This window comes from Periplaneta americana, chromosome 5 (genome assembly GCF_040183065.1).
Source record: "Periplaneta americana isolate PAMFEO1 chromosome 5, P.americana_PAMFEO1_priV1, whole genome shotgun sequence".
NCBI classification, from domain to species: domain Eukaryota; kingdom Metazoa; phylum Arthropoda; class Insecta; order Blattodea; family Blattidae; genus Periplaneta; species Periplaneta americana.
The window spans coordinates 191,653,176-191,673,003 of NC_091121.1; the positions used below are offsets into that span (position 1 = coordinate 191,653,176).

The following is a 19,828-nucleotide window of genomic DNA, read 5'->3' on the forward strand; positions in this document are numbered from 1 at the left end:
CACTGCTCTTATATGCTAGTCGTATTATTTAAATAACTACATCTTTGTGGCTGATTGAAGGTTCATTGCAGAGGTAAAATGCCTTAGGTAAGACGCTCAAGCGTGTAATATTGCAGGGCATAGTTGAGGAATTTTGAACTAATATTTTAACTGTAAATATAGACAACATTACATGTAAATTGTGACAAAAACAGTGCACTGAAGGACACTGCAATACTAAAAGCCACAGAAAGTGTGTTGAACGTATTAAAAAAGAACCAGTACCATCAGAATCTGAAAATTATGGAGACTATTACAATTTACTACGTCATACTACTTTTGACCAATAAAACGGTACGGTATTTCAACCAATCATGGCTGCTTATCGCACAATTTTATCGCGTCCCTAACATTTGTTTCTTTGTTTGCCAACATTTCAAACTGCACTGGTCTGGACGTCAAAAAAAAAAAAAATAAATAAATAAAAACCATTCCAGTCGATGCACAGCAGTTTCAAATATGACTCGCATTGGCATTCAAGAACAAGAATTAATAAAGATCACTGGTCATACCTATGCATCTTCCCTGAAATCCTATTTACAAATAAATGAAGAGCACCATTCGGAGATCCTGAATAAGTTGAGGAAAACACCATGTACATCAACGAGTTCCACTTCTTTTACGCACACATCTAATATAAAACTCTAACACCAACTAAATCATTCAAATTTGAAAATTGTACTTTCAATAATTGTTTCTTTTAAAATTATTCATGTTTATTTTTTATGTCATCATCGTTAATTAAAACTTTTCTTGTTTATTTCATTATCCCTAATTAAAACGTTTCTAACACTTGTTTATATTATTTAGGTTATATTATAGCTTCTGCTATATGATATTATGAATAGTCACGTATCAGAGATTGTTTAGTACTGAGATTTATTGAAAATCATCTGTAAAGTGACGTTGATTACTGGGATCCGGATAATTGAAGTGGAATGCAACTGTTTTAATAAAAAGCCTTCTTGACTAGTAACCGTCTACAGAGTTCAATGAAGATTCCATAGTTGGCACACCTGATAACAGGACAACAGCTAATCATAACACACCACTGCCATCTAGCGTGCATCTAGCGTAATATTTGTAATGTTGAGATGGTACAATAATACATTTGAAGACAGTTGTATTTTCGCAAGTCAATTAATATTTTATTGTATTGGAGTACTTCGTTACTTCTAATCTTTATATACTTTCTTCTAATCGTGTAATAGTCAATTAAATCCCACTCGAGTTTTGATTTTCACTAGATAAATCAAAACCTCTAGTGAGATTACTGTTGATAACATTAACTCGACGTTTAGCATGGATTTATGTATCCTACCATATTGTTCAGCGCCAACATTCCAATTAATGAGTTAAATAATAATCTACATTGTAGGAAATTTCTAGAAAAGTACATATAAAATTAGTGGGTTTTCAGTGATGAACGACATGCAATATCCTAATGAAACACGAAAAAAATATCAGAAAGTAGGAATATCTTGTACTACATCATGCACCAATAACGTCATCGGTCAGCGCGTCTGGCTGCGAAACCAGGTGGCCCGGGTTCGATTCCCGGTCGGGGCAAGTTACCTGGTTGAGTTTTTTTCCGGGGTTTTCCCTCAACCCAATATGAGCAAATGCTGGGTAACTTTCGGTGCTGGACCCCGGACTCATTTCACCGGCATTATCACCTTCATCTCATTCAGACGCTAAATAACCTAAGATGTTGATAAAGCGTCGTAAAATAACCTACTAAAAAAAATAACGTCATGTGCTATTGAAAGAATTTCTTGCAGTATAAAATCATTTCTAGTGACATCAGCATATATTCAAGTTTCGTAACTTACGAATAAACATTATTACTGTATTCACTGCAGAGATTACGACGAAAATGAACATCACGGCTCAAGCATGTGTTTACTAGTATAGCTTCAGAATGTCGGCAGTTGACTGTACTCCACGAACACGCAGCGACAACGTGTTTGTTTATATCCTTATCCGTTGCATTACCTGTGTTCGGCGTACTATATACCCAACGTGTCTTTAGGTAGCTGGAATACTAAGCCTAGTTATTAATTTAGGGGGTTATTCTTTGAGATATTTCAAACAAAAAATTAGTTTGTTTTTTGCTTCCTTTTCCAGATAAAAATTATTTTATATGAAATATTTCATCGCGTGTTTCGGGAAAGCCATTGATTTAAATTCCCAATAGCAGTAATTCCCGCCATTGTTCTAGTCTATTAGTATCTCATGGGCAATAATGCTTCTTGTGAAACGAAACTCTCCATAAGGGTCCTCCATCAGTACAATAATTTAGTTACAGCCGAAAATAAATAAGGCATTCAACTTTAAATAAAAAATTAACTCCGTAACTTTGTAAACAACCTAACAATTATATTACGCTTAAAATTAAAATAAAAAAGCATTATTGTGGCCGGTGACGAAAATTTAATCGATGACCACAAGTCCGGTGGTGAAAATTTAATCGGTGACGAAATAGTAAAATGACGACCTTTCCGGTGACAAGAATTCCTAATCCCAAAATACAGATAGTTAAACTTAAGACAATACAAAACACCATGTTTTATATATAGATCTCTATGTATCTTTATCTTACAGAATTTAATTCTCTGACAGTATTTACCGTAGGCCTACATCTATTGTCAAAGCCACGTGTTAACTGTTTTATCCCAAATTTTCGTAAAACCGTTTCATTGTTACTGCATGTTTGGAAAGCATGGGTGGTTTACAAGGTACGACAATGAGCTCACGCGTTATTGAAAACTAATGCAATGAGTGTTGAGAAATATCCTACATTTATGTAGGTGTGTACAATAAATTGGTTCATTGTATTTTCTTAAGATTGTGGTATAATAGATAAGATAAAATCAACATAATTTTCTTCACCTTGGAGTTGGGACGATAAGTAATCGAAGAAACCTTCGCATAAAGTGTTTCTATCTGCTGAGAAATTTGCACGGATTTTTTCAGTGTACTGCATTTCACTTAAAGGTATGTTTTTTGATTATTTAACTTACAAATGAGACATGTTTACATCAGGTGCTATCCAAATAACAGCTTGAAACATATCATATTCAGGTATATTTTTCAAGCTTAGTTAAAACGACGAGACTTCGTTTGATCTTGTTTTCTTATGATACATACAGTAGTGCGTACAGGTGTATACGATTTGAATTTAGTAATGCTCAGACACAAGAATTGGAGTCAAAATATAAGAAATCTGTGATTATATATTATTAAAATTTTAATAATTTTGTTATTCACAATGGTCCAAATATCATGTTCGACAAAATGGTGGTTCAACTTCAGAAAACAAATACTCTGTTTGATTTCACTACACCTTTTCCATATGTATTTCAGAATTGGTCAATTTAATTTCAGAAAGCGTCATTTGTATTTCAGATTAATCAATTGTATTTCAGAAAACATTATTTGTATTTCAGATTCGTCAATTGTACATCAGAACCCGTCAATTGTATTTCAGATTAGTGATTTGTATTTCAGAAGTTATCAATTGTATTTCAGAAAGTGTTAATTGTATTTGAGAATAGCATGAGCCAATAATTTTCTATATTCATAATTCTAACATTCATAAAATTATGAACAATTCTTTTCAACTACTGTAAGTACCTTACTTTAAAAATTACAATACAAATATAGTAGTTTGTAATTCACTGTCTTTCAATGGTATATATTTATTTATATTGACAAAATAAATTATAAAATTTAGGAAACTCAAAGACAAAATGAAGCCTAATAAACTGGTTATTACAAACTCATTATAAACAATTACAATATACATATACAGGGACATCATTTTATTTTTACTTGCATTTTTATTGTACCTGCATTTCTGAATGTACTTCACTCTCACCCCTTCACTAATGTCCTTGCTCCCGTCAGACACACAAACTTACGGCCGCTGTTGCATTCGAAGTCTTAAAGCAGTGAAGTAAACACTGCAGTGTATAGTGTGTTTCATAAGTATGATTGCGTTTTCTATAGAAGAAAGAACCTATATTAATAATATCATACTAAAAATTATATTCAAGAAACGATAAATTCAATTTCAGAGAATATGCTTCAAAATGTTTTTAATAACATGCGTACTGAATTGAAGCCTGCATTGTAATGAACGGCAACCATTTCCAGCAACTTGTTTAAAAATTCAGATTAGCTATTTTTGAATTGAGGTGGCTAGAAGCAAAGGAATGCTAGTGACATTTGTAATAACATGAGTTAAGTGCATCCAGTGTAAGCTAAAGTATCTAAAATTTTAGTGGCAAAGGGATATTTTAATCGCATCACTCATTAAAATTTAAATAAAAATTTCACCGATTTTACGAAAGCTTAAATATTTAAACCCCATTTTCTTAAAAGTAACTTAAGTGCACTTACAGCCCTTTACTTATGACCCCTCAATTTAAATGCACTCTCTATATTGTATGTTAACACCAATAATTAATGTGCTAGGGATATTTTAATCGGATCACACATTAAAATTTAAATAAAAATTTCACCGATTTTACGAAAGCTTAAATATTTAAACCCCATTTTCTTAAAAGTAACTTAAGTGCACTTACAGCCCTTTACTTATGACCCCTCAATTTAAATGCACTCTCTATATTGTATGTTAACACCAATAATTAATGTGCTGAATAAAGTAGACATTACATAACGAACATAGCCGCCTGAAAAGTTGAGTTTTTGAAAAAAAAAATGTTACTACTCTACTGTATTTTGATAAATTCCGTAAAAGTGATGATCAAACTGAAAATCGTAATATCGTATTTCCCTACAACATAAATGGATACACTACTTTTCTCTCCTTCTATACCTAGTAAAATGATATGTTTACATATTTCACTAGTAACATCAAACTCTTGTAATGGAAGGGGGCAACAGTGTTTCCGAGTATAGCCAGGTTAATATTAAAAATGTTGGTAAAAATAAAGTGATGTCCCTGTATATAAAAACTAAATAAAAATTTACATAGAAATAATAAATTTTACAGGAGAAAAAGTTCGTCCAAAGGGCTGGACTCTGGAAGAGTACCCAAAACGGCCAAATTTTGATCTCCATTACTGGTGATCGCCGTTGCACTACTTATTTGCGTCAACGCTCAAGTATTGCTATTCAACGCGGAAATGCAATGAGCGTTTTGGGTACTCTTCCAGAGTCCAGCCCTTTTGACGAACTTTTTCTCCTGTAAAATTTATTATCTCTAACAATTACATAGTTTCCATGACAACAAAAATATATGATTCAATTATCACGGGTTCTGAAAACAATTGACGAATCTGAAATACAAATGGTGTTTTCTGAAATACATTTGATTAATCTGAAATACAAATGGTGCTTTCTGAAATACAATTGACGAATCTAAAATACAATTGACGAATCTGAAATACAAATGGTGTTTTCTGAAATACATTTGATTAATCTGAAATACAAATGGTGCTTTCTGAAATACAATTGACGAATCTAAAATACAATTGACGAATCTGAAATACAAATGGTGTTTTCTGAAATACATTTGATTAATCTGAAATACAAATGGTGCTTTCTGAAATACAATTGACGAATCTAAAATACAATTGACGAATCTGAAATACAAATGGTGTTTTCTGAAATACATTTGATTAATCTGAAATACAAATGGTGCTTTCTGAAATACCATTGACGAATCTAAAATACAATTGACGAATCTGAAATACAAATGGTGTTTTCTGAAATACATTTGATTAATCTGAAATACAAATGGTGCTTTCTGAAATACAATTGACGAATCTAAAATACAATTGACGAATCTGAAATACAAATGGTGTTTTCTGAAATACATTTGATTAATCTGAAATACAAATGGTGCTTTCTGAAATACAATTGACGAATCTAAAATACAATTGATGAATCTGAAATACAAATGGTGTTTTCTGAAATACATTTGATTAATCTGAAATACAAATGGTGTTTTCTGAAATACAATTAACGAATCTGATATACAAATTATGCTTTCTGAAATACAAATGATACTGTCTGAAATCATCTGGAAAAGGTGCAGTCACAATTTACAATAGCATTACAATGAAGATTTCTCAAAGATGTTCAGTAGGATACACCAAGAAAAAGTCAATCTTAATATGGTTTCAGTTGATTTATTTTATATATTATGTTGGGAAATCCAGAAAGTTTTTTTTTTCTTCTATAGTCATATGATGTCGTATGAATTACTTGTTTGTTTCATTTGTATTTACTTCGCTGATATAAAATAATGCATAATAATTGTGTTTTGATTCTGTTAAATTACAAATACTGTATTGAATTCTTTTAATATCATAATATATTAAATTTCGTCACAGAAATTGAATATCATAATGTAGCAGGCACTAGTTGTTCTCAAGAAGAGTACAAAATTGATACTCTCGCTATAGATTCTTTATGCAGAAATAGCGCATTATATGCAACGTTGAAAGAACGAAAGCTTTTCAACGAAGTCAATAAATTTATTTTCTCCGTTATACGTTTTCATTTTATGTAGTATAATAACAAAGTATTCCGAAGCTGCAGGAGTTCAATTTCGATATAATAAAAATACACATTTTCAACATTCCTGACACCAAATAAGTGGTTTTTGCTATTCTGTCTGCCACTGTGTCTGTTTGTGTACAAGAATTTATTCTGAACTATTGAACAGATTTTGTTCTTATTGATTATTATCTATGAGCCAATATATCGGGGAATGTTGCACAGAAAATATAATAATTCTAGTAAAAAATTAATGGATCTTAATTTGAAATCAGCAACATAAAATTGTGATTTCCTCGTATTTTGTTTCACGCGGAATAAAGTAACATATTAAATAATAATTCATATTATAGGAAAATTATTATCTACAGACTTATTTTTACTCTTCGATTCTTATGGCAGAATAAATCTGAGTTGCCTTCCACCGCCTAAAGAAAACAAGAATCCCCATAATGTACTTACTGTACCTTCTATTACTCTCTTGGATTGAACTTGTTGATGAGTACGGAGCAATTATTAATTCTATTATCAGTTTGATTTCTGACAATGATTGCGAGAACTGTGGAGTTCCGAAACGTTATTAGAAGTATTCGAATAGGTTAAACGCAATTGAAGTAACCTATTTCGCCCTTTTTATTCGTCCCCACAATCTTTTTTTCTGACTATAATAAGAACTTTAGTATATGTTTCAAATCGAAGTGAAAGTGCCTTTTTGCTCTTTCGTCCTTGCTAATCAATGGAAAAGATATATAATATTGCTAAAACAGGTATAAACAGTGACAATATCTCATTTCTATATTAATTCAATTTTCAAATATCCGTAAACAAACGTGGTCTGGTTTCTGGAATCTTCTCCCAAATTAATTAATAGTAGTATGCTGCCAGAAGTACTGGAACTCTTAAAAATTTACTTGACTCTCTATTTAGACTGAGCTCTAATTTTTATTCTCATGTCTATTTTCAAGCTTTTGAGCAAATATGAACTAAACATTTTTAAATTTTTGACGCAAGGAGCGTTTTAGTGACATCAATTAAATTATATTTAAAAAAAATATAATTTCAAAACTATCAGCCCTAATGGATCAGATTTTGTACAGATGATAGTATTGTAGGCTTGTTTATGTAGTTTAAATTTCACAAATTTTGGATTAAAATTGTGGAAGTTTTAAAAATTATATGTGCCCCCTTAAGGGGTTAGGTACAGCTCATAGCAGTAAAATTTTTGGAAATATTCAACATTTTTTTCCTCCTATACTGTATCTTGTATAATAATGAAAATGGGTATGTGTAAAACACTGTCCTTGTGCTATGTGAAAAAAATATTTTTACGATTTAAATATATAATATATATATATATTTTTTTTTTTCAAAATTCATAATGTGCAGTGATGAAGCATTTCCCTCATAACTCATAAACTTGTTAAAATTTTCATGTTCTCTCTCTTTTATTTTATTGCTGAAACTCATGTTTACAATATCGTGCTCTTTCAACTATATTCCTTAATAAATAATATTTTTTTTTATTTTGTGTTAGAAGAAAATACCGATATTTGACCATTTTTAAATGAATCTATTTTTTATTAGACAGTCTATCAAAGACAGAGAAGTGATTTTGCATCATATTATAGATATGACATGCATAAATACACACAAAAAATTTCGTCACAGAATGTTGGATAATTTTTTTAATTATGTGGGAAACGCTTCATCACTGCATAGTGAACTGAATTTTGAAAAAAAAAAATTAAATAATTTTTTTTAAATCGTAAAAATATATTTTTTCATATAGCAGAAGGACAGTGTTTTACACATACTAATTTTCATTATTGTACAAGATACAGTAATGGAGGAAAAAATGTTGAATATTTCCAAAATTTTACTGTGTAAGCTGTACCTAACCCCATAAGAAAATAGTTATGAATTAAATATCTCCAAGAGTGGATATGAAGTTATCCAAGAAAAACTCCAATAAGTTTACATAAAACAACAATTTGATTCCATTTTAAAATATACCAATATAATGTTCTATGGGTTTCAGTACTTTCATGACAACATTCATTCGCTGAACTGCAAGAAAAACATTGCGGAACGCCATTAAGAATCATACTTCCTTGGGATGCCTTCCACTCTGAAGGATGACGTCGGCTCTCTACGTTCAGCTTGTAAGAAAGGAGATGCTCTTGCTTTCGAGAGTCGATTGTTACATTTCCATGGTGATATAAATCTCACAGCTGGAGACAGTTATGGCAATACACTACTTCATTTAGCAGTGAAATCAAGTTCCTCAGAATGTGTAAGTTTACTTCTGAAGCGAAACGCCAATCCTGACGTGAAGAATGTGGATATGGACACTCCTCTTCATCTCGCAGCGCAGTTGGAGTCTTCAGAATGTGTGAGATTGTTACTAGACGCTGGTGCAAGAGCTTGTGAGTGTAACTCCACAGGAAATACTCCGCTTCATTACGCTGCAGAAGAATGTTCTACTGACACTCTTCACATACTTATAGATTACATAAGAGACAATCCTTTCTACAACTTGGAATTCGAGATTAATGCTCTAAATGATAACAAGAGATCACCATTACACTTGGCGGCCCAGTCTGGGTCTTTGAGTTGTGTGAAATTACTCTTTGAAAATAAATCTAATTTGACTTTAGTTGACGAGATTGACAATACTGCCCTACATTATGCAGCAATGTCAGGTTCAGCTGATTGTGTTAAATTCTTAATCGATAATGGTGCAGATTTGTTAGCTGTTAACAATGCAAAATACACAGCATTGTCTTATATAGTTGATAGCATGCCAAATGGAGAAGATCTCTTAATAAATATCCTTAATGAAGGTATCTGTTTATCAAAATTGGACAACGAGAAAGAAAAATTGAAAATAAATTTGTCAGTCTTGTGTCCTGAATCGAGAAACAGAATTGCTGTTGCAAATAGACTGTACTCGAGCCATAGGTATAAGAGAAAATTGCTTCTACATCCTCTCTTGAAGACACTTGTCCATTTGGAATGGAAAAAAAGTAGTTACATCATATTTTACCGGTTTACCATGTACCTTCTCTATCTGTTGTTGCTGACCATGTACATATCTTCACCAACAGATACCATCTTTTCAGCAGTCACACGTGTGTCAGTAGGTTTCCTCTCTGCACACGTGATGCTCTTCTGTTTTCCATATCTGGTCCCTGGCCAATATTCTTGGTTCCGACGAATCACCAAGACCATATTGACAATTGTTCCTCCTCTTCTAGCATTTGTCACCATCTGTATTCCTTATAACCGAGAATGGTGTGGAATATCTTTCTTATTGTCATGGTTATCCCTGCCTTTTTACTCCAGCGCTATCTCTTTTATCAGCCATCAAGCTGGAATGTTTGTGTACGTCACAAAGGAGATTTTTACACATTCTTTAACTCTCTTGTTTGTTCTGGTTGGATTTGCTTTAACATTTTTCGTTTTGTACTATGACAAAGATAATGAAAGTTTTAACAACTTTTGGCATACATTTTTATACACAATTCTGGTTCTCCTCCAAGGTTCCGATTTGGGAGATTTCCCAATTTTTGGCGGGAACAGTACTGCCAATTCCACAGACGATGGGTATTTGACTTATGTAACGGAAGCTCTCTCTTCTATGAGGTTTGCGAGCATAGTTGCGTCTGTTTTGTTTGTGATGGTAGTGATAATAGCTTTATTAAACATGTTGGTGGCTCTAGCTGTTAGAGGTGGAGATGAACTCCTCGATTATGGAAAAGTGTACCATCTGTGGAGTCAAGCGCAGTTGTTATACGAGTGGAATGAAGTGAAGAGATTTTTGCGCATGAAAAGCAGAAGTATAGAAACGTATTTCTACTTGGATCGCAATGGGTACATTACCATCGGTGATAAAGATGTTCCTACCACATTAAGACACGAACTTAGTGTTGTTGCGAAGTACAAAGACCAGAAGAGAAAAAATAAACTTAATATTAGTGCGATAGAGACGTTGATAGAAGATAAATTGTCGTCATTTCTGTATGAGATAAAAGACTTAAAAGACAATTTAATGACTGCTTTAAGAAATGACACTAGGCAAGAAATATGATGGTAAAATATTTAATATTGTATTCATTGTTATCAATTATTTTACATCTTCATTACACAACTTTTAACACTGTATCACTTCGGAATATGCATGATATGAACTTTCTTGTGTTAAATTTTAACGTACCTTGTTAACATGTTTCGACCTATTTTCGGTCATCTTCGGAACTGGTCGTTGTTGGTCTTGGCGCCTCTTTTTTGCTGTATGGGTGCGTTCGTAGTGTAGAGTCAAAGAGTGTATGTGTTTTGAAATTGAGTTGTGTGTTGAGAATATCGTTGGGGTGTGTTTTCGTGTATCTGTATGTTTCATATTGTTCTAGTGTGTTGAGTTTCTGGCTTTTTGGTTGGATGTGCAGTATTTCCATGTCTGTGTTGATGTCTCTGTAGGTGTGGTTGACATTTGTGACGTGTTCTGCATATGTGGAGGTGTTTTGTAATTTTGTTATGGCTGTGATGTGTTCTTTGTAACGTGTTTCAAATGATCTGTCTGTAACACCTGCAACAACTTCTACATAGAACAGACAGGCAGATCATTTCAAACACGTTACAAAGAACACATCACAGCCGTAACAAAATTACAAAACACCTCCACATATGCAGAACACATCACAAATGCCAACCACACCTACAGAGACATCCACACAGACATGGAAATACTGCACATCCAACCAAAAAGCCAGAAACTCAACACACTAGAACAATATGAAATATACAGACACACGAAAACACACCCCAACGATATTCCCAACACACAACTCAATTTCAAAACACATACACTCTTTGACTTTACACTACGAACGCATCCACACAGGAAAGAAGAGGCGCCAAGACCAACAACGACCAGTTCCGAAGATGACCGAAAATAGGTCGAAACATGTTAACAAGATACGTTAAAATTTAACACAGAAAGTTCATATCATACATATTCCGAAATTAATTATTTATTAAAATGTTATTAGAAGTTGTAAAAATGTAGAAGCTAGTCAAAGACAGTGGGATAATATGGCAACAATGGAGTAATTTTGAAATTAGAAATGACGGAGGAAATCATGTACTCAGAGAATACTTGCCTCACAATCACTTTGACACAAAACTTATAGCCTAGATAGGCCTACTTCAAGGATCGAAATGTGGTTTCTTTAGCTAGAGTTCTCGTTCCTCATCATGTCTTATGATGGTCATCGTCGTCGTCATCATCATCATCACCATCATCATCATCATCATCATTATCATTAGACCCAAAATGAATATGACAAATATTTATGTGCAATGTAATATTATGGGATATATAGAGGGTGGAAGTGAAATAGTCTTGCAGATATCCAGAGGGAATAGCTCATGTTGTATGTAACAAAATGCTATAATATTATATTGTTGGAAAGTTTATAGTTCCCCCCCCCCCGAAAATGTTTAACAATCTCTTATTTGGTAACTATTACGGGTAGGAGCAACTCAACTACCTAGACACACCGAGTTCGTTGACCTCTTACATCTGTATCACGAGTAGAGTGTGTTAGCGGCGATGTTGTCAGACTACTGAAACTTCAAATTTAATTTCCTAATTAACCGTGCATTTAATCACAAAATGTAATATACGTGTATCCTATCGTTCATTTCAATCTGCAAGGTTATTTCACATCCACCCTGTATAAAAGGAATATTTGCCCGCTGTTTACAATATTCGCATTGTGTCATAGTTAAAGAGACGTCCAGCGTTTCGGAGATATAGTGGCTCCATTATCAAAGAACACAAGGAAAAGGGGGAAATCCATTTGTTGAGTAGAAATTTGCATTCATTTGCAAAAATTCTCCGTCCATAATTGAAGGGTTCAGAGCCATAGTGGGCCAAGCGCCATTTATTAAAAACGGAGAAAGCAAGGGTTAAAGTTAAGTGAATACCATAGTTTAATGAAGATTGACATATCATTTAATTTTAATGTGTACAGTGTACTTTATATTACTTCATATATATTTCCATTTAATTATGGTAATAACTTCATTTTAACCCTTGTTTCCTACGGTTTTAGTAAATGGCGCTTGGCCCACTATGGTTCTGAACCTTCAATTCTTCTAATTTCGGTTCTGATATTTCCTTTAAGCCCCTCTTTAATATATGCTAATCTTATAAGGTCCCTGAGCCAAATAACGCCACACTATTAAAATTTGTTAACGACACAAGTTTTCGGCAGTGCACTACTGTAGCCTGCATTCGCTTGCAATCTAGTGATGAAATGAGTTACTAGCTGTTCGCTGACATTTACGAGTGACATTATATTCCGTCAATTTCCTGTTGTGTGTTGATAATGAATGGCTGTTCTTATATCAAGGTAAGAGGCAATATTTTATATTGTGTGTTGAGCAAATAATAACTATATTAAACTATATATTTTCGTGATCCTTAAACATTCTTCTATGTATAGAAAGTATTTGCTATCTATGAAATTTGAAAATGTTAGAGAAACAGGCATGTCATGTTATCAAGTACTCAGCAGCGCTTTAACATCTACAGACAAAATTTTAGGTTATGTTAGTACTAAGGCTGACAATACAGCATCAGTGTGAAAACATCAGGAAAATCATTAAGCTTTCAACTTACAAATGTTCGAAATGTGCAGTGATGATATTGGTTCAATTGCTTAACGAACTCTTAATTTTTTTTTTTATTTTACATAACTTAATTTTTGTGTTTTACTTATTGGAAAACATTCATATTAAACTAAGGTAAATGCTTTTGTGTTTAATAACTTTCTACTGAGTCACATTGTCTCTTTTTTTAAAGTAAGGAGTCACTGGAAAACATATTTTCCTAATCCATCTGGTGTTTCAGTTTCAGATCAAGAATCTTTCATTAGTATTGAGTGATTTTGTATCTTTTATTAACAGAAACTCAAATTTAGTCGCTTAGTTCAATTTGTGTTGCTTAGGAAAAATAATTCATTAATAATTATAAGTGTATAGGTTACTAGAAAATAGGTGGCGTTAATTGGACAACCTGTTCCTAATAACGCCAGTTTACAAAGTTTTCCTATTTGAGTTCTAATTGTTGTTCGGTGTATAATATATCCATTTCCATTGTGCTTCTTTGTAAACATAAGATTACAGTTTCTATTTCATAATTTTCGTGTTTGTACATAACTTATTTCCAGAGCAAAAGTGACTGAAGTGTTAAGGTGGCGTTGTTTGGTACGTGTACCTTAGAGTTAATTATTCATTTCTTATGGTTCCCAACAGATTAAAGTTATAAATGGTATGTTCTGAGGAAAGTGCGTGCCATTAACTCTATAGTAGTGATTCTCTCATCAAAATCCCTCCTTATTAAATTTAAAGAATTCCTTAGAGTGTGTGCTGTGGCGCAATCTTGTGGAAGATATGTCTGTTGTGGTGCGAGTATTTCTGTGCGTACTTCTCTCTATTTACAATGTTTTAAAAATATGAATCCTGTCATTCTTCTTGCAGTTACTCATTCAGTGCATTGTGTGCTGTGACTAATACAAGACCTTACCATGTGTGGCTGTTATCTGTGGGAAGCCCTAAAAATAAGAATAAAGGATACAGGGGTAACCAGTGTACTATAGAGCAGTGGTAACCAAATTTTTTGGTGGCGCGACTCACTTTTGGGCGAGACTTCAGTATGAAACCTCCACTACTGAACTTGTAGGATACTTAATCCCATTCGAAAAATATAAATCCTTGTCAAATCGAAAATAATTGTGTTATTCAAAATTATTGCATACCACTAAAAAAAAAAGACCAAAATTGAAGAATATAGTGTAAGACTACATGAAATGTTACTTAAATATCTCTGGAGAATATGGATACAATATATCACCTCAGTTAAATAATCTTTCCATTCTTGCATTTGCGGATGATCTAGTATTATTGTGTAAAAATAAATCTGCCGCTCAATATTCAACATCGCTGACTATGAATTCCTTAGCTAGAATTGGTCTTGAAGTAAATCCGCATAAAAGTAATGTTATACACCTACGTAAAGGATGTCTCTGCTCTGATTCCCTCACCTTGATCGATGGACAAGAAATATCTTGCATCAAATCGGATGAAGTTATAAGATATCTTGGCATTACTTTTAATGATGAAATAAAATTTAATGCGGCGCAACTAATTGAAAAACTGGCAAAAAATCTTAATCAGCTGGTCACTTCACCCTTACTCATGCCTGACCAAAAGATAAATATATTAAATCAATATATTTGGCCTCAGTTGGTTTACCCCTTCCATTGTGCTCCTTTAAAAGATCTTAAAGTGAAATTTCTATCTGATGTTGACAAATTAATTCGCAGCGCTGTTAAGGAAATAATTACCATTCCTACTGACACCCCGGATGCTATGTTGTATGCACCAAGATGATTGCGAGGTTTAGGAGTATTTAAAGCCCAGTGGGAAGCTTACCTTCAGCACTTAAATATTTGTCAAAGACTTTTACACGTTGACAACCCTCATGTAGCAGCCACTCGAAATCTTCCAAACGAAATTGAACATTGCATCAAACAATTACCAATTACCTTCGATTGCTCTGAACGTATTTCTTCTCAAAAACTAAGAAAAGCATTGCGTGAAGATTCTTTTCATCAATGGAGCAAATTGAAAAGTAAAGGTTTGCGAGTTGTTTTCTATTCTCACTGGAAGAAAGGTAATTCGTGGATCTCAACCAAAAAGGGACTTTCGAGCAGTCAGTGGACGCAAGCCATTAAGATGAACTGTAATACAATACCTGCACGTACTCTCCCTGGTAGAACTCTTGACTCAACCCGTTGCAGAAGATGCGACGAGCAACAAACGCTTCCTCACGTCTTGGGTTTCTGCCGTCATGGAGAATTGCTCCGAATCAACAGACATAATACGGTTCGTTCTCTCATCGCAGCTTCAATCCGTCAGAATGCTTCCTTTGAGGTTTATGAGGAGGTTGATTGCGTCTCTTCTGATGGCTCTACTAGACGAGCTGATATCATCATAATTGATCGGCAGAAGGATAAGGGTGTCATTCTTGATCCCACAATCCGTTTTGAGATGCATGAGCAACATCCACAAGAGGTGTGTCGTGAAAAACAAGTCATATATGAGCCTTGTTGTCAGCATCTTGGAGCACAATACCACATTACACATTGGACAGTTTTTGGGCTCATGTTCGGTGCCCGTGGCACGATCCCACGTGAAACTTTAAATCAACTTAAACAATATAAAATTTCTGATGCAACGATTGATGCCATAGGATCTCACGTGTTAAAATCATCCTTAGCTATAATTAGTAATCATTTGTACCCAACAAAATTTTTATTGTAAATGATTTCCTACGTTTTCTTATCTTAATGTTTTTTCTTTTTCTTTCCAAGTGTCACAAAATTGTTTTGTTTACTTATTATTCTTTACGAATTGATTAGTAGGCCGATCTTTCGAACCCTTATTTAGGGCGGCTTTTGTTTCTACAAATTATCTATAAATGGTATCTTAACAGTGGGAAATTTAGGTTTACATGTGTTGCCATAGCGATATCAAATGACATGCGCAAAACAACAAGAATTGAATAGGACATTGAATACACGGAATTGACATTCAATTAGTGCAAATTGTAATCTGTAACGAATTCTAACTATGCCGTGGACGGGTGAAGAACGTGCTTACGCTGTGGTATCGTTTCTGGTAAGTGGTAATTCCGTTGTCGCTGCCCAGCGTGCTTTTCGGAGGAGCTTCCAGATTCCCCCTCGTGGTCGCTGTTCAAGAATTGTTTGAACGTGATTATGAAAATCGTGTGAGGTCATGTGCAAACATCCTTCAAAATTGGTCTGAAGATGCTGTGGTTCTTTTTAGTGATGAAGCACATTTTCACTTATCGGGATGCGAGAATCATCAATATTTCCGATATTGGAGTGGACAGAACCTTCGTGGACTTCATGAAAACCTCTACATAACGACCATGTTACTGTATGGTGCGCTGTTGCAAGAGTCGGGGTACTTGGTCCTTACTTTTTTGAAGAGGATGGTGCTTTTTATATTTTTAGTAGGTTATTTTACGACGCTTTATCAACATCTTAGGTTATTTAGCTTCTGAATGAGGTGAAGGTGATAATGCCGGTGAAATGAGTCCGGGGTCCAACACCGAAAGTTACCCTTCATTTGCTCATATTGGGTTGAGGGAAAACCCCGGAAAAACCCTCAACCAGGTAACTTGCCCCGACCGGGAATCGAACCCGGGCCACCTGGTTTCGCGGCTAGACCCGCTAACCGTTACTCCACAGGTGTGGGTGGATGGTGCCACTGTGACAGTAAAGTCTCAGCGGTACACTTTTATGATCAACAATTTTTTGGCACCAAGACTCAATGCACTGCAGATTGACCAGATATGGTTTCAGCAGACGGAGCACCTCTCACACAGCTCAGATTTCTCTCCAAGTCCTGAGACATGTTTCCCGGACGCTTAATTTCTTCACGTGGCGACGTCCGCTCGCCAGCACGATCACCAGACCTTGCATCCTGCGATTTTTTTCTATGGGGGCAACTTAAGGCTGAGGTGTTCAAACATCGGCAGAGGACTTTGCCAGACCTAAGAAATGCAATACAGGAAGAAATTGGTGTTATTCCTCAAGAAATGCTAGTTAGAGTGATGCAGAATTTCCTAAGTCGCATTCAACAATGCATTGATAGTGAAGGACACCACTTGAGAGACACCTTATTCAAAAAATGAAAAATTCCCACTTTTAAGATACCATTCATATTAATAAAGTTTCCTTATTTTGATCCATCTGTTTTTTATTTATACTTTAAATTAGGGAAGATGTTTTGCCGCACCCTTTAATTTCTACTAGCCTATTTTGCAGATATTTTCGAATATTTAAATACTTTGATAACAGTTTGCAAAACCGAGATGTTAACATAGTAACAGACAGGAATAAAATCAAATAATGTATAAATAAACTTGATTTCTAGTTGATAGCACTTGATAAAATGGAAAGTGATACATTCTAGTGAATTAAAGGACTCGTGGAAAATTTAGCTATGATATGACAAAACTGAATTTGTTTTTACGAAACACAATTCGAAACAACAGCTTTTTGAGTATTTTCTGGAAGACACACAAAGCAATGCGAGAGTCACAGATGAATACTAACTCCATTTTTTAGACAGTTGAATTCAACTGACTGAAATTAAAAAAAAAAAATCGTTTAAATACAGAGTCCGCCAAAAAATGTATGCACTCTTTAAAGAACGAAAACTATTTATTATGCGTTTGTTTTACATTTAAATACTCATCACACATGGAGTACTGTCTTCAGTTAAGCACATAACACAACGACGAGCAGTCGCCGCACCTACGTCGGTCAATGTTTCAATGGAGATCGCCACACATGCCGCTGGCGAAGGTCCTACAACTTGCGCGGCTTATGTCGATAGACTTGATCTTTCACGGTTACTCACAAGTAAAAATCCATAGGGGTTAGATCTGGTGACCGTGGGGGTAACTCAATGGGCCCTCTTCGTCCAATCCAATGTCCCTGTAGATTGTCAACCAGGAAAGCTCGTACGGCTAGGTGGTAGTGTGGTGGAGCCCAGTCCTGTTGGTAGAAGACCTCATCATCAGCTCCATGAGGCGCACTTACGCCTGGTAAAATTGATGTGCGTAACATTTCGAGGTACACTTCTTCAGTGATAGTACCATCAAAGAAAAAGGGTCCTACTAAGCCCCTAGATGATAGTCCACACCACACATGAACCCCTGGTAGATTGACCGCCTTAGCCACATAAACATGCGGATTTTCAAATTAAATTTTGTAATAAAATTTACACCAACACTTCTACTGCTACTACTACTACTACTACTACTACTACTACTACTGCTGCTGCTGCTGCTACTACTACTACTACTACTACTACTACTACTACTAATAATAATAATAATAATAATAATAATAATAATAATAATAATAATTCGGTTGAGAAGCTTTTGTCATCTAGTCTGCTGTCAAAAAATATGAAAGTTAGAATTTATGAAACAGTTATATTACCGGTTGTTCTGTATGGTTGTGAAACTTGGACTCTCGCTTTAAGAGAGGAACAGAAATTAAGAGTATTTGAGAACAAGGTTCTTAGGAAAATATTTGGGCATAAAAGGGATGAAGTTACAGGAGAACGGAGAAAGTTACACAAAGCAGAACTGCACGCATTGTATTCTTCACCTGACATAATTAGAACATTAAATCCATACGGTTGAGATGGGCAGTACATGTAGAACGTATGGACGAATCGAGAAATGTATATAGAATGTTAGTTGGGAGGCCGAGACGTAGATGGGAGGATAATACTAAAATGGATTTGAGGGAGGTGGGATATGATGATAGAGACTGGATTAATCTTGCACAGGATAGGGACCGATGGCGGGCTTATGTGAGGGCGGCAATGAACCTCCGGGTTCCTTAAAAGCCATTTGTAACTAAGTAAGTAAATAAAATTTACAACAATGTTCATGGGCAGCGATCAGTACCGGTACCTTTGGTTTCGAGAACTGCATATGGCCACGAGTGTATGGAAAGTTAACAGATTCACTTTCTTGAAACGTGCGATATCATAACATATTGTTTAGTCAACTGTCCGAAGGCAGGTCTGAACCTCACAAGTGGTACCAACAAGCCATCACTCATGAGGCAACTAAGCCAGGAGATAATGGAATAGAGTGGCCAGTTATCGCAGTATAATTCGGAGCTCTCCGAACATCGTATTCATGGCGAAAGCGACGTTGAACTGATGCTACGCTTTCAAATTCTGTAAGCCATAACATACATTTCACTTGCAGTAAACGGCAGTTTGTTTATTCAGTTATTCATTTCTTTGTCTGCAAAACACTGATACAATATTTGTTTGTTTTGACACCCTGTTGAAAGTAAAATAATTTTTTGCACAATAGATTTTTTTTTTCGTCGTTGTAGCAAACGGCCACCACGATTGAAAGTTGATTTTACTGAAATCAGAGTTGCCAACATAGATATGTACGTTGAAGTATTACAAATAACTGCTCTAGAGTTTTAATGAAAACCACTGCCTTCTATGTATACTACAATCCTACAATGCATGTAAAATTCATATGCAATAAACATTATGCGAAACAAATCACTGAGTTGAAATGTACTGAACTTTATTTAAACAATTCAAACTTCACTTA

At 34.6% G+C, this 19,828-nt stretch overlaps 1 protein-coding gene across 3 annotated transcripts in view; it reads left to right on the forward strand.

Moving 5' to 3' along the window:
* Window positions 1–19,828, forward strand: part of LOC138700368 (transient receptor potential channel pyrexia-like) — a 91,633-nt gene that overhangs the window by 38,750 nt on the left and 33,055 nt on the right. Inside the window, exons 1-2 of one of the 3 annotated variants that reach the window (XM_069826953.1) lie at window positions 2,945–3,036; window positions 8,609–11,443. In XM_069826953.1, the coding sequence (XP_069683054.1) occupies window positions 8,687–10,660 (1,974 nt within the window). In that variant the 5' untranslated portion in view covers window positions 2,945–3,036; window positions 8,609–8,686 and the 3' untranslated portion in view covers window positions 10,661–11,443. Of the gene's footprint in view, window positions 1–2,941; window positions 3,037–8,608; window positions 11,444–19,828 lie in introns of those variants that run through there. The other 2 variants (XM_069826955.1, XR_011332336.1) reach the window with 2 other exon arrangements.